General features: G+C 40.8%; 1 protein-coding gene across 1 annotated transcript in view; it reads left to right on the plus strand.

The window, feature by feature from the left end:
• The window catches only part of Rapgef2 (Rap guanine nucleotide exchange factor 2), a 277,830-nt gene that overhangs the window by 62,575 nt on the left and 198,560 nt on the right, over window positions 1-16,695 (plus strand). Inside the window, exons 2-3 of the mRNA XM_035450739.1 lie at window positions 6,488-6,558; window positions 10,440-10,496. Of these exons, the coding sequence (XP_035306630.1) occupies window positions 6,488-6,558; window positions 10,440-10,496 (128 nt within the window). The remainder of the gene's footprint in view (window positions 1-6,487; window positions 6,559-10,439; window positions 10,497-16,695) is intronic.

Genomic DNA, 16,695 nt, shown 5'->3' on the forward strand with positions numbered 1-16,695 from the left:
ATGTTAAGGAGGTGATTATTACTTTATGATTACTTTAAAAACAGTTTACTATTGTTGTGTGAGTGGGTACGTGCATGTGGAGAGGACAGCTTTGTGGAGTGGGCTCTCCTTCAGTTTCTGGGGGTCCTGGGAAATGAACTCATGTGGTCAGCCTTTATGGGGAATGCCTTTACTCACTGAGACATCTCACTAGCCCTGTATACTCTGTCTCCTTTCAAAACCCCTATTTAAAAAAGAAGGAAAGAAAGAAGAAAAGATATGGAGGTTGCCCTTTTCTGTGGAAACTATCCAAGGAAGTTTTAGCCAGGGAGCAACCTGAACATTAAGCTTCACCCATGTGTCTCATAAAAACCCAAGGTTTGAGATAAGCAGCGGGGCAGGTGACCAGCAACACAGTTAGCAGGCTTCCCTGGGCTGTGAATGAGATCACCACCCTGGAGGATTGATTTCCTTTTGGGTGTTAATTAGTAACTTTGAAAAAACAGTATTTTGCTTTCACATGATTTAGAGTTAAATTAGATATTCAAGAATTTTATTGACGATACTGTGCTGGGGATTTCTTTACCGCCTTTTGATTTTAAGTGTGTGCTCCTGTCATTAGGGTGTAAGTGTCTGGGTGGCATGAAACTGCCCGTCTAGTAGTGATCTGAGCTTTTGTTCTAATCGCTCTGGGCTGAGTCCGCCCCAGTAGGTGGAGAGTCTGGTTAAAATACTTCATCCTTTTTATCACCCAGCAGGGGTGCTGGGGATTAGACACAGGGGGGCCAGCGGAAGTGTTCCCTCATTAGAGACATGACAAAAGAGCCGCTATCCTCTCCTTGACACCACCCCTTTTGAGTCCCAAGAAAGGGATGCTGTCCCATTCTGCCATCATGTGGCCATTTCCAGGATTGTCTCAGTAGGAGACCTTTTCCAATGCTTTGAAGATGCTGAAGGCCCATTTATCCTGCCCCCCTCTTCTCGGGGAATGCTGGGGGAACACATGCCCCCCCCTGTGGAGATGACACCCTCTTCTTTTTTTGTATTTCCTTTGCTCACTGGTCAGCTGGTAACTCAGAGATTAGACAGAGGTGGAGGAAGGAACAGGGATGTCTCATTAAGGTGGCTGTTCCCTGATGGCGATGAAATACAGCCTCCTGCAAGGCCAGAGATAGTGTAGCCATGTCCCATCTTGCAAAATGTGGCTCAGGAAGGAGATTGCTGTCTTTGGGTAAATGGGGACTTTTCACTAGGGAGAAGCACACCTTTTCTAGACTTTATTAGCTTCCCCCAAAATCCCTCGTCGTGGCAGACAGGGAAAGAGGGAAGGAGACTGTTGGTGTTTTAGATGAATGGGGAATCCAGTGTGGGACGACTTAGAAGTGAGCTTGATTGATGAGACAGTGCGAACACACACTGCCAGGTGTAGGCACCCTTTCTCTATCTAGACAGCAGGATTGCTTCCTGGCTGTGGTGAAGTCTCTGGACCCTTCCTGTGTGATTTCAGTGCCACAGGGTGAACCTCAGACATCATGTCTGCAGTGTCGCACTAGCTTCTGTGGGACACATTTTGGGAACTTCTGCTGGCAAGGGTGTTCAAGGAGTTGCGTCTGTGGGGCTGCTGCATCTGCTGATTGAATTGGACAGCACAATGGAGTTCCTCAGTGGTGCCTTAAAACTGTGTGGTTCACAGAGAAGAGAGTTTTAGAAGAAACCATGTACCGCCCTGATGAATATCTAGTATCATCAGATGAAAAAATATCCAAGGATGGTGGTGAAGACTGAGTCCTCAGAGGTAGTTTCAGTGTCTGCACTGCAGCTTGAGACATATTTTAAACATTTAGAAGATTAAAATGTAAATATTTAAATATATATTTTTTTGTGTGTATGTGTATAAGTCTTAGTGGCATTCATGCAGGATTTTAAGAAAGATTGGTGAGCATTTGTATTTTGATGCCAGGACTGGCCTGTATTTCGAGGGAATTATGTATAGTTGGGGCACACTTTGCTCCACAGATGTCATCTCAGTCATATTCCAGGGACACATATACTCAGGGAAGGAGAAGTAGGACTTGATTTGGCCCAAAACACTGTATTTTTTCTATTTCTTCATTTTTAGCTGAACCGTTTCATATGTTTTAGTATGGAGGTACTAGAAATCTTGTAAATAAAACTTGGGAGACTGAGCTGTCATCTTAGGAGACAAGAGGCACTGCTTGAGTCTTTCTTATCCTACTTGGTTGCAGACACGAGCCTGAGCCTTGGAAATGTAGCTTTCCCCCTCCCAATGAGTGATGTTGGAGACACAGCTCTCTTCATCATTGCTTGTGAGCATTTTCTCAGAAGGATAATTGCATTTTTGTCTGAAGGATGCCCAAGGGAGAATATGTTACCATCAGTGCAATTCCTGGCCTGTGTCCACTGTCTCAGCAAGTTGATCCTCCCTCTCCTCCTCTTTATGCCCAAGTACATAGACATTCATTCATATCCTCGGTCTAGACTGTCCCAGGTTTGCTAAGTGTCATACCATCTTGGACTTCATTCCCATGAGCTGGTCCTCAAAGGAGCCAACTTATTTCTAAATATGTTAAAGCACACATGTATATTAAAGCAAAAACCCCTTTAAAGAAAAAAAAAAACCTTTTTTTTAAATCTTAGTAATGTAGGTAAAATAATTCCCCTCTCCATTGTAATCATTATTATTTTTCTTTTGTAACCCTGGAATTTAAGAATACGCACCAGCCCCAGTGGGGCAGAAGGCAGAGGAGTTCCTCTTCCCTTAGTGCTCTAAAGGTCATATTAAAATGTGCTATATGCTGTTGCTGCAGTCTTGATGCTTGCAAACAGAAGACACTGAAAGCTAGTCCTAAGTGAGTTGGATGTTTGCTGTGCTGGCCTGTCATGTTCAAAATGAGTCTCTGAAGCAGTAAGTGAAGACCCTGGGCATGGAGACTCTTGTCTCTCTGTTCCTGTGGGGATGCCCTGTGCTTGCAGGCACTGAACCAAGGGTTTAAGGATGCCTTTGTATTTTGTTTTTTTTAAAGGGGACTTTGTCATGGGAAAACCTCATTCCCGTTGGCCTGTCGGTCTCATTGTCTGCTTGGTTGCAGTGATTTTATAACTTTAAGCTCTTTTGAAATAGTGTCTATTTTTGTAGAACGGATGTCCTTCATAGGGTAGAAGGAAAAGCTTCTTGTTCCTGGTTACAGCAGCATGTTCCTGTTTATGCTCAGAGTCCAGAGCATTTTGGGGAAAATAACTTACATTTTTAAAAGGGTCATTAACATAGCGATGGTCTTGTGGATTTTGTCTTAGGAAGTACTTTTGGGGAGGTTAGCAGTGATGGCACATCAGGTTCTGAGAAAATGGAAACTTGGAATGTTTTAGGTGACTTAGTGCTTCTGCAGTTTGTTTTCTACAGTTTGTTGAAGTAAAACTTCATCCACTGACTATGTAGGGAAAATGAACGTTACGATCCAAGAATATATACTTTGCAGTAGTCATCCATTCTCTATGTGCCTTGGATAAAGTCTAACTGTGGGATTCTGTAGACATGCTCCTGTGCTGGCTGCAGGCTCCTGCTGCTGCTGCTGCTGCTGCTGCTGCTGCTGCTGCTGGCTGTGGGCCCCTGCTGCTGACTGCAGGCTCCTGAGGCTGCTGGCTGGAGGCTTCTACTGTTGTGTCATGCTCCTATCTCATCTACCCTACTTCCTTTTCCCCCTCTCTTCCTGGCTAGCTCTGGAGAGGCAACCTTGGCTAACTAGTATCTACTAGATTTTAGCAAAGACTGTCTGTCAGCTAAGAGGAAGTAAATGGTGAGTTAGGATAACAGACCCTTAGGCCTTCCACCCAACAGCTTTCTATGGCAGTCTTGAGTTTTTTTCTTGTCCTACTGTAAGCCTCATATTGTTCAGAGGTTGGCTTGGACCTTAGAGGTGCAGGGAGCTCACAGACAGTTCTTGCCCCTCAGTTGTCTCAGTTGCAGTCCTTAATTATTGGTAAATGTAGCATTTGAGAAATGTTCAAACTCAGATTGCTCCTTCCTTTGATTTGTATTCTGTAGTCATGCTCTTTTCATTCTTCTGCTGGGTCAAAGAGCAGAGGTTTCCTGATGTACATCAAGCTGTGTCTTTAGGGGTCAGGGACACATTGCATGCTAGTTGGCGGCTAGTGAGGCACTAATTTCTTCTGTGCAGTTAGGAAGCTTCAGGGTCATTGAGAAACTACTTGTTAAAGAATCTAGGCAGCATTGCTTTCTAGGTAGGAGAATGTATAACTCTGCCATCTTATTATAAGCTCCTTCAGCATAAACCATATGGCTTTTGTGGGCCTTACTCTAAGAGTAACAGAAGAAACTAGATGTGAGGGTTGAGTCGATTAAAAAGGTTTGTGGTCTATTTAGATCTATAAAACACATGAGACAGCTAGTGAGTGAGATGGCTCAGCAGTTAAGAGCACTGGTTGTTCTTCCAGACGACCTGAATTCAATTCCTAACACCCATGTGGTGGGCTCACAACTGTTCATAACTTGAGTTCCAGGGTACTTACTGCTCCCTTCTGGCCTCTCTGGACACTGCATGATTGTGGTATACATAAATACATGAAGATAAAACACACACACACACAAAAATATAACAAATACACCTAAAAACAAAGCAAAACAAACCCAAAAGTAAACAAAACAATTATACAGGATTTTATGGTCATGTATTGCTTGAGTGGTGTTCATTTAAAACTACCCCCACAGATGTAGGGGACAGTGTAAACCACGCCTGCTAGAAGCTGGGTACAGGTGTAGCCTGACAGACGTGGTCAAGGTGAGGTCAGGATGATGCATAATAGGGTTTTTAGGGGCTGCAAGGCACATAGGAGCCCTTCTCTCTGGCCTGCCTGCCTTGCTGCCCCTGACACGCTCTGGCTTGTGTTTGGCTGGTGTTTATCTAAATAAAGATATCTTAATCATACAGACTATGATGGTCTTGTAATACACAGAAATTGTGATTATGTGTGGTATTTAATTTATGCAGTTCTATATGTTTAGAAGGCAAGTCTCCTTAAAAAAATAATGCCAGACATCAGTAATATAAAGCATTCTGACTTTCACTTCCTTCCTGTATTCTGTGTTTTGTGCAGCAGACTCAGTGACAACTTGTCAACACATTCTCTTATGTCAGGAGACTATATTCCATTGTTCTCTATTTGCAAGTTATGCATATTGCCTTAAATAAATACTGGTGGTAATTATTGGTAGGCTAGATATACTCTATACGTATATGCTATATATTGACACTCAACTTTTTAAGTACATATATCATACCAACATACATGGTACACATGACATAACTTACTCAAGAATATGACCTTGAAACAACTGTGGTGTTATGAAACTGGCTGATTAACACAGTGCCTTTGGTCAGTGAGCTGACTCTTTTTATGTTGGTTTTCCAGAGTTTAGGTGAAGGTGCTTTTGCTGCACAGGGCCTGTGTTTTGCTGAGGCTCTCTGGTTGCCTTTGATTCTGTCTCTGAGATCCCAGTTATTGCTCCTATTATGTATCCTTCAGACTTCTCTTTCCTAGACAGGTTTTGAAAGTCTTGTTACTTTCTGATACATTTTTGGTCACTCAGTGCGAACTTCCTGCTTGATAATGCATGTGGATAGTTTTGTGTGTTTTCCTTGACAAAAGCAGTACAGGTATCAGGCATACAGGTGACTCAGTGGGAAAACGAGTGATAGTGGTTGTACTCCATACTGGTGTCTTGTTCACCTGAGAAGGGTAAATAGCAGGATTTGCGTGTTGTCACTTTGTACGGCTGTTGCTCAAAAGGGGGAGTTTAATTGGAAACCCCTAACAATACCTTAATTTTAGATTTTGACTGACTTAGAGGAGAAAATTTACTCTTGTTGCCATCACCTGTGTTACCCTAGATGTTCACTGGAACCCTGTAATACTAATTCCTTCTGACTCTTGATATATGAGTATAAACAGGACTTCCCGCCTTTACTTATTTTGAACTTTTATGAGTAACTTTGAATCATTTTTATTGTGAGCTAGAGAAAAAAACAACTTAAAAAAACTAAAGTAAGATTTTAAGTACTAAAAGTTAAATTTGTACTTGATTATTAGGTGATTATAAAATAACATATATTAATATTGAGAAAATAATCATTGGCAAATGTCTGTGATTTGAAATGAAACTATTGTATTTTTATTTTGATGTAAGTATCAGAAAATATGTAACAAAAATAACAGGTGAAGAATTTGCTTTTATGAGTTGATAAGTTTAAGTAAGTTTATTTTATAATTCAATAGGTTTTGTGCATGTATTGAAGGCAGGTGTAAAGGATAGCCTTTGCACATGCTGGTTTTACTTTTAAAAATGTTAATTTTCAATATCTAAGAAGGTACATATTTTAAAAAGTTCCTACAGTTTTAATTTATAATGTGTTATTTTAGAAAAACTTCTTACCTGACAAGCCAAATAATTCTATCCTTTTCTTTGGAACAGGACCTGGAAATAGTGTATTCCTATTTACATGGAATGGAAGCCTTATCAAACCTGAGGGAGCACCAGCTAAGGTGTGTATTGATTTTAATAATTAAATAGTGATAGAGTGAATCTCTGTGTCTGTTAGTAAGACTTGAACTTAAAGAAAATTTAGCACACAAATACCCTGCTTGATGCAATCCCTGTGCTTGCTTTGATATGTTTTGCAAGATTGAATTCAGTTGTATTCAGATACATTTTAATATTTCTGTATAGTAAGATTTTTGTACTTCTACCCAGTGTCTGTCTCCACTTTCCAACAGTAATAATCTTCAGTTGGTAAAACACTGAAAGAAGGGACTGGAGAGATGGCTCAGAGGTTAAGAGTACTGACTGCTCTTCTAGAGGTCCTGAGTTCAATTCCCAGCACCCACATGGTGGCTCACAACCATCCATAATGAGATCTGGTGCCCTTTTCTGGCCTGGAGGAATACATTCAGACAGAATACTGTATACATAATAAATAAATAAATAAATCTTAAAAAACAAAACAAAACCAAAACACCGAAAGGAGGTGATGTTTGCTCTACCTGTTGACATCTCAGCACTCAGATATATTTTAAAACATTCAGCTAGTGATTAGGCTCATTGCCCTAGCATGGTCTAGAGGTCTGTGTAGAAATATACTAACTACCTTACGTATGTAGCTAGCTTCTTTGTGGGGATCATAGTTTTTATTACACTGGTTCCAATGCAGTATGTGCTTACATATATCTTCCCACTTCTGTTGTACAATAATACACTAGCTTCATTTATAGTTACCCAAATTTCACACAAAAAAGTGACTTGGTCTTAACTGCCATAGGAGATAAAGGACCCTGAGAATATAGATGCCAACTAAGATATAATGGAGTCTTATTTCTTTCTGTTTTGTCTAGTTGTGATGCCAACCTTTTTTAATTATGAAAGGAATACCCTTTAAATACTAATTAATTTGTGAGCATGTGAGTTTCATATTTGTCTGTTAATTGAAAAAAAGTATCAAGAGGGTTGAGTGTTTCTGAAATTAATTTTTAATGAAAATCATTTAAACTAAATTGTAGATTAAGTATTTAAAAATCCAGACAGGTTTTTAGTTTTTATTAGGAAGGGCAAAAGTGGGATTTTTGAAGATGACTCAAACTGTGCCCTAGTAATTTTTAAATTATCTAACTTTCATATACTGTGATGACAGTCTTCCTAAGGAAAAAAAAATTCAGAAGTATGAATAATGCAAAACAGACCACAAAACAATCCACAGACCCCAAAACCAGCTTCAAATTTACCTACTTTTTGCCATTTCTGAGGTGATTTTTAGGTAGAAATGACTGATTAATTCAAGAGTATAGCTTAGTCTATCCTTAGGGAGTGTTTCAAAGCTTCGTATAGATTTGTCTGTTGGCAACATTGCAAGGATGCACCCTTCACTTATCCAACTGTTTCTGCAAGTGCTGAGCAGTCTAATGTGCAGCCAACAGCCTAGACTGAGGATATCTTTAGAACAAGATCATAGCTGAATTATACAGCAGAAGTAAGGGTTCATGGAAACCACTGACTGATTTGAGTAAACTGCTTTTATAATACTTCCATTTCTGGGAAAACACACATATTTCCTCTATGTAAATTGTTTCCTTTGCATTTTGTTAGGTAAGTTGGGAAGACCCAACTGACATTTTTATTTTATCCAGTTTTCCCAAGTGTAGGAGATAAAAGTCTCCAAGTGAGATTTTTTAAAATTTATGCAGCCCAACTTGGGCTGACCCCTGTGAGCATGAAAGTGACGGGGACATTTCCACAGATGTCTTTGTGTTGCTGTCAGAGCCCATATTTTTCATCTTAGTCCTTCAAGTCTTCAGATGTATTTTTCCAATACAACTTTAGGTTGTTTTTTTTTTTTTTTTCCCTTTTTTTCTGATGTTCAATCTATACAGACTAGAAGTAGATTGTTTTCTAAGAGGAGAAATGTGTCAGTCAGGATAGCAGAGCTCAGAAACTCTTAAGAACAGAATCATCACTGGAGGATATTTAATGCTGGGTACCCCCCCTTTTTTTTTTTTCCTTTGGTGTGATGGGGCTCAAACTCTGGGCCTTGTGTGTAATAGTAGACTCTACTACTGAGATATGTGCCCAGCCATATTCAGTGTTGGAAACAAACATCCTGTTGAAATACACTATCTTCCTCAGCATTTTGGATTAGTAATGATTATTTTATGGGTGAATTGAGATCAGTAAGAAATAACCAAATCAAAGTTGTCACACTGGTTCTCAGGGAGATTAGATTTTGCTTAAGCTCCCCTCTTGAATGTCTGCTTCCACACCTGTCAAATGGGGTCATGGTGGTTACTAAGTTGTTTTCTTCTTGCTCATTTGGTATTTGTTAGAAGCTTGCAAATGCAATTTGGAAAAGTTGTATCCTATTGCATAAAGCCTATATACGGCAGTGCTATAAACATTAGTTTTTTTCACTACTACTTTGTAGGAGGAATCCAATCACATTCTGAGAACAATGTGAAAGACCCATTTCAAGGAAACCTGTGATGGTTCTATGGTGAAGCAAATAAAACTTTGTGGTATAAATGCTAAAAAAAGTTATAAATATACAGAGAAGATAAACAGAAAATAACCCAATCTATTAAAAGCATTGATTCTGCTTCTAAATTAAACAACAATTGGAGATCTCGTTCCAAGGAAGAACTAAGGGTGTTATGGAACAGCCTGGTCCCAGTGTATGAGAACCAGCCCCAAGGTGCAGTGAGGACCGACAGGCAGGCAGGCAGGTAGGCAGGCCCAGGCCTGAACATGTGAACTTCCATGATAGAACTGTAGTCCTAAAGGTGCAAGCCTAGTGGGCCTGGGTGAATCAGGTCAGAAGTAGGGAGGGGGCTTACAGAGCTTCAGGACAAAAGTGACTTCATTCCAGTTGGATTGGACATGGTTTTCCTTAAGCTAACACCCAGGTTTCAGTCACTTACCTGACTCTAATGGCATCTGGGTCAGTGTTGTAAAATTCCATATCCCACCCAAATGATTTTGAATGTTTGAAGGATGTTGAGATACCACATCCAGGGAATCAGACCATGCAGGGTTACTTAGAGGCAGTCGTGGCCATTTTGTTTCAAGATGGCTGTAATATGTCAAGTGGAATCCCTGCATGGGGGATGAAAGGTAGAATAAGGCAAGTAAGCACCCAAGATTTTTTGTTGGGTCAGCAAACAGGGGAAAGATCTCAGTGTCCCCTGGTTAGAGAATAGCAGTTGTGCAAAATGAGGGTGCTGTTGGGATGTCATGCTGTGGCAGCTTTTTCATGAGAAAAAATCATCACACTGTCATTCCTGTGTATTTTGGAAGAGTTAAATGGTATTAATATAATACGATGTTTCTTAATGATGCTGTTCTTGAGATAATTTTGAATATTTAAACATTATTCATATTTCCACAGTTTTTTTCCCCATCAGGACTGTATCAGCCCATTTGCTCATCATAAAAGTACTAAGTCAATCAAAGCCTACGTTGGCTTGAAATTCCATTCTGTTCACTAACCATTAGTGTTGAGCTGAGAGTGATGTTATCACTTTTTATATAAATAGGGTTTCCTTTCTGACTTTTGGGTGCCTACTCCTTCACTAATGTTACCTTAGGGAACACACTGCCTGCCATTTACAAGTATGGAATAACCTGTCCATAAAGTACATGTGGTGAAGCTTGGCTCTTATTAAATGTCTGTTTTCTAGCACACAGGTGGAATGGATTTTAATTTGTTTTATTGAATTGTAACTCTAGTACCATTGATAACCAGTTTGAAGATGAATAATTTAGATGAGCTTATGAGTACATGAAGTAATAAACTTGAAATTTCACTCCATGGCTCATTCAGGTATCTTAGCTGTGTGTTTCTAATGACAAGTGTTGAACTCACTGTCTTTCTCTTTCACAGGCTAATGTGTGAAACGGTGAGATACGAAAGACATGAAGCAAACGAAGTTTTATACTAGTAGGTATTCCTTTCTGATTACATGTTGTATGATGCAGTGGCCAACGCCTTTAACCATCAAGTGAGGATTAGCAGCAGCTGACTCAGTTAACCTGGCCTTTTGGGAGGATGGGGCTTGGGGAAGTTAACTTACTTAAGTTTAGAAATGTGAGACATTGGACTGTTGCAGTAGTAAAATGGCCAGTTCATGTCTGTATTTACACCTGTCCTGTGATACAGATACGATTTTGTGTTGTCAAGTATTTTCTGTTTTTGTCATTGTGAAATATGAAGTAGCTTGCAGTCTTCCCAGCGTAACAGACAGATCTTCCCACAGCCACAGCAGGTGAGCTGCAAGGTAGCCCAGGCATCACAACTCAGTCTAGGAACAGCAAAATGAGCTTCTACATCTTAGGTAAAGTTTATTTTTAAAATTATACTAATATTTTTTTTAAAGATGTGGAATGTATTTCTTAAAAAGTAACAGCTGACTTTTAAAGAATGCTATAAATGGGCTAGGTGGTGATGGCGGATGCTTTTAATCCCAGCACTTGGGAGGCAGAGGCAGGCAGATGTCTGTGAGTTCAAGACCAGCCTGGTCTATAAGAGCTAGTTCTGGGACAGGCTCCAAAGCTAACAAAATCAAAACAAAACAAAAAAGAATGTGATAAATACAGAGTAAACAAATACTGGCATTCTAAGTATGTAAGCTGCTTTGCTGTGCACACTAATTGACTATATTTACCATGATGATGGCTATGCCAACACCATCCTGTTTTTCACAGCACTTCTTAATATGGTTACTCCTTTTCAGGTATATTGTAGGGAGTTCTTATTGAAAGAGAAAAAAGACAGCTACTCTCTGAAGGAGTTTGTAGTCTATAGAGAGAGGAAGAAATGAAATATCAGGAAAAATGACAAAATTGGGATACTGAGAGCATAAAGATGAGTGAGGAAGAGAGAGGGAACCCGGGAGATATTGCAGCCCTTTGATTGTGTTCCATAGTCTATGGAGACTATATTGCGGGGGGGGGGGGGGGGGAGGCATTAGAAACAGTGTGTCAGAGAGCCTGGTTGGGGTCTGTTTCACCTGCATCACTCAATACTTTGATGCTGTGGCAGTTGTGAGCTACCATGCGGGTACTGGAAAGTGAAGCCTGAGGTCTCTGCATGAAGTAAGTACCCCTAGGTGCAGAGTCATCTCTCTAGCTCCTGGTCTTGTTTAATATGTAGCTTGGTGGCTGGTTTTCAAGCAACAAAGCACTAGGACCAAATGTCCCCAACCCTTCATGTACCTGTAAAGACAATGCATGTGGATGCATGTGGACGAGAAGTCAATGTAAGGTGAGTGGATGTGAAGGGAAATAGCTGAGGAGCCAGCTGCAGGGATGTGAAGGAAGGAGGAAGAGCCTAGACACATAGGCAGGGTTCAGATTTGGAGAGATTGGTAGGTGGGAGTTGGCATAATCCTTAGACTACAGCATAAGAAACTGTTATTCATCCATTGATTATAAATGTTCCAACAGCAAAGCTGTGTAGTAGTTAATCAAGGAATGATTGATAGTGACAACAACTGACCACAGAAAAGATGCTTTTAATGTAGTTCTGAAGAAACTGAAGTACAAATACATGTCTCCTTTTGGAGCCCATGGAGTAGGTGTACAGGCGTCCGGGTGGAAACCTCCTGTGAATGTTATTAAATATACTGAAGAAGTTCCCTGAGGGGCAACACTAGGCTTCCATCAGTTTGTCCTTCCCCTCAGATATGTGATTTAACAGTGAGCTGATGGCAATTGTGTAACAGGCACTTCCTGAATGCTCTAGAGCGTGATGTGTGTTGATTTTTTTACTCTTTGTAGATGTCTCTTGGGTCAGCTGTTCTCATCACACCAATTTTCCACTAAGGAAATAGAGCTTTAGGAAGATCGGGGATTAGTCTAGCTCCTATCACTTGAAGTGGGATCTGGACTTGAGCCCAGATCTTGGGGTTTTGCAGCCCTCCCTTCCCCCGCCACAATCACAGACATTTTTTGGCCATTTTATCCTAAAATGATAATGTTCTTGTATATGATGGTGAACACTCATTCACCACCTGTCACCATCCTCCCAAAGCCCTGATGGTAGTAACGGGACCTACCAGCACTTCTGTCTTACACAACCGTAGTTCACTGATAGCGATTATTTATTACCCCTTTTATTAGAGGTGTGTCAGTGTCCTTAAACAGCCTGGGTATTTGTTTTTACACCTGCTGACAATGCTCAGTCCATACTCTAGTAGTCTTATATGGAGTGTGTTTGACTTGGTTCTCCCAGTCGCTCACATATGTCTGCTTAGAATTAGATGCCAGTGGTGGTGAGCAATGAAAAGTCTGGATATGGATACTCAGTAAATCTTGATTTCATAAGACTAAAAATTCATAGAGTCTAGCTGCAGATTCACATAGATGGGTTCTTGGTGTTTTGCTGATGTACTTACAAAGCATAAAAGAGGTGTTTTCTTTTGTGGTCCTGTAGCATACATGCATCTGCTCTTGCCAGTTTGTGTAAGTGTAGTTTGAAACCTAAAGAGCAGCTGTGTTTGTGGTTTATGTAGGTCCACAATACCTTAAGAATACCCTCTTTTGGGGAGCTGCTCTAAGGACCTTGAGTGCAGTGACTGATCTTGTTCTCTCTGGAGCTTGGTCTGAAGACCAGTGCAATCAGAGTATCGATGACTTTCAGACTTTGCTTTTATGAGCAAGAGATGACTAGCCATTTTCCTTACTAAGTTTGTGTGCCATGACTTTAGTAATTTACCAGGGAAATATGGTATTCTTTTGATGCAACACTATATATATATTACATCTTCTTCATCTATAGAAGGGAAACAGTAATGTCATTTCTTCAGAGTAAGATGTGCACAGTCCTTTGACCAGCATCTCTACTCAGGGTTCATGCACCTCTACTGATGGCATGGGCACCCCTCCTGAGAATGTGTGCACCCCTACTGAGGTCAGGGACACCTCTTTTGAGGAGACACGCCCTTCTGATGCCTTAACCCCAGTGCTTAGGAGGCTGAGGTAGGGGAAGAGGAGCAAGGAGGAGCCTAGCCTGGTTAGAGAGTGGTGCCCTCCCTGGCAAACAAAAAGGAGAGTAGTGAAAAATCACAGCATACAATCAAGTAAGTGGGAATTTGTGGAGAAATTCTCTGGGTGCTTTCATAATGCAGCACTATGACTGAGTTCTTAGTGCCAGTCTGCTGTGGCTTTTCCTAACTGGCTGGCCAGCCTCATCATTTGCATTCACAGTGTTTAATTGTATCAGGAAACCAGCTGTTGGAGACAACTACCCTCAATATATGTAGCAGTGCCTCAGTGATCCTTTTCCACATGCAGATCTGATTGAATGCTTTCGTTTCTAACAGAGTTTTCATAGCACTTTAAGGGTTTATCTCTTTATTTCAGGAGAGGAAATTGTTCATCTTCGAAACAGCTGCTTTGAGGCCTATTAGGTCTTGCAAAAGCCTTTTCATTTACCTCTGTTAATGGGCAGTTTAGCAGACTCCACTGAGGGTTCTCTGCTTTTAGCAGCCTCCTTCAGTGTTGGCTTGGCTTGGCTTTCTGGTTATAGGGCAGATACCTCCCCATTGCTGTCCTGACTCTGCTGCTCCTCCTCACGTGGCCCGGGCATTACTTTCTCTTCCCCAACAACTGCCCCCCCTCCCTCCCTCCCTCCGTCCCTCTGTCTCCCACCTGCCCCCAGCAGGAAGAGAGGCTCTTTTCTAGTGCAGAATGACAGAATCCATTCTCTGAAGCCCTGTCTGCTGCTTGCTTACAGATTGTACACGGCCTCATGGTCTCCCATCATGGAGAAATTTCTCATTTGCCCTCTTCTCCCTCTTCAGTAATTGCATAATATAATTTTTCTTTTCTGGATGTGGCTGAGCTTTTATTTTACATAATAGTCTAAATAAGCACTTGATCTACTATTTGTGTTGCTTTACCTCTTTTGCAAAAAGGCTTTGTTTCTTGTCATTTCTTACCCAGAGATATGTAACTGCTATTTTGAAATAATCTTCTCTGTCCAAGACTTATTTTAACACATGATTATGTGTATACAAACAAAGTGACTAAAGTAAGGTTTTAATTTATTTGGAAAAAAAATCATGGTATCTTTGAATAATTAGTCTTAGCATGGATGAGACTATTTATCTGCAAACTGGCATGTTTATAGAAGGTATTTTTGTTTCCAGTTTTCTATGAAACTGCCAGGTGAATAAAAGCCAGTCTTTAATGTTCCTAGAATGATGAGGCTTACTTTATATGCATTCTGATCATGTGAGTGGGCATGCTACAAGCTAGTGCAGAGATGGATTGGCTTTGAGCTAGATCTCCCCCAGTGTATGTGGGGTCTCCTTAACCTTTCTAAGAGCCCAATTACTCCAGGTGAGAACAGGTTTCTTGTGAGGATGAAATTATAGTGTGTGAATCACTAACCGTTAGCAGTTTCCAAGTCAGTTTTCATGTTTGACTGCTTGCTTAAATTTGATTGTTCCTCAAGCTCTTGGCTGTGTCCTTCTGCTCTTAGTGTAGTTGAGTCATTGATTTGATTTACTGTAATGCATATGCAGTTTATATCATCTTTGTCTAAAATAATGTTCATTGAGTAACTTCATAACTCCTAGTGCAATGCTCTGTTTCATTTTCAAGTGAATTCTGTTAACTTAAGAATGGCAGCATTAAGAGCCCATGGAATGTCTGGCTTTGTTAGTTCCTCACTTTATGTGTTCACTCTGCTGTTTAAATGAATTATCACTTGATGTTCACTTTGTCCCTGTATTTTCAACATAAGGCTGAAAATCTCAGTACCTTCAGTTCTTTGAGCTCTCCTGGATGTTATGGCTTTGGATTTCAAACCTGTTGAATGGTGCTTCTCTGCTCTTTTGGTTAGTTAGATTGATTGATTCATTTTTGAGACAAGTTGTCAGTCTGTAGCCTGAGCTGTTCTGGAAGTCAAGTTTGACTTGTAGTGATCCAACTGCCACAACCTCTTGAGTGCTGGAAACACAGGTGTGTCACTCCCTTTTTTTACACCAGCTTTTTGAAAGTGAAGTAATTTCCTTACAGTTTGGGACTTTGGGGAAATAGGAATTACCTTCTCCCTTTTAAATGTTATTTGTTTTCACATCATGGGCATTGACATTTACACCTATTCTGAAGATGAAAAGTAAAATGCTAGAGTTTTTTTTTTTTTTTTAACTCTTACTAGAGTTCTTTCTGAAATCCATAAATGACTATGTAATGAAGTGATGTTTGGCTTTGCTGTGTGGCGGCAGTTTTATCTAATGAGCTTTAGCCTGTCTCATTAACTACATAAAAGTAATTTATAGAAATTTTTGTCTTTGAGTTTATAGCTCAAAATCTTATCAAAGGATTAAAAGAAACACAGTTATCAAACTTTGTGATAAACAGTAATAGACATACTATGGTGAACAAAACTGAAATTACTGTGTATCTGGAAAGCCATCTGCATGCTGGCAGGCAGCCAGGGAGAGAACTTTCTAAAGCATGGAACAGTGTGTTCATAGGAAGCCCTGCCCAGCTCCAGCAGTAGCAAGTGTGGTTGGAAGAACCTCCAGGGCTATCCATCTTGAAAACCTCTGACTGGAGTTTTTTCCCTTTTACAATCATGTATTTGAGCGTACAAATCTAAGCTGGTCAAAAGGCCAGAATTACAGTAGAGATGAGCAAAATGCAAGCTCCCTGCTTCAATTCTTTAAGGACCTGCCTGTGGGGATCCCTCAGCGAGTGTTCCTGGGCAGTGGAGCTTTCTGTTAGGCTGGTATCACCGAGGGAGCAGATAGTCAAGGAAGCAGGTGCTTTTCTGGTTTGGGTAGCTGTTGTCTCCACTTGCCGAGGACCCTTTAGATTTTTGTCAGCTCTCCCTAGTGCCAGAAGCTTGTGGCTGTGGCCTTACATTCAGGGCAGCACAGTGCATGCTTGCTTTCTAGTGTCCCCCACACTGATATGGGGTCACAGTGGTACCTACCAGGTGATGGGCGAACATGGTCTGTGTTCCTACGTCCTCTGACCCTCAGATGTGGCACACTCCCAGGCTTCACTTTCAGTCCCTCTGGCTGGGATTGCTGTCTCCTGGTCCAACTGTTTAAACGCCCACTGAAGTACAGAGAGGTGCTTCTTGGATCCCTCTTGCTGGTGCCATGCAGGGAGAGCTCTGGATT

This window comes from Cricetulus griseus (assembly GCF_003668045.3).
Source record: "Cricetulus griseus strain 17A/GY chromosome 1 unlocalized genomic scaffold, alternate assembly CriGri-PICRH-1.0 chr1_0, whole genome shotgun sequence".
In the NCBI taxonomy this organism is placed as follows: domain Eukaryota; kingdom Metazoa; phylum Chordata; class Mammalia; order Rodentia; family Cricetidae; genus Cricetulus; species Cricetulus griseus.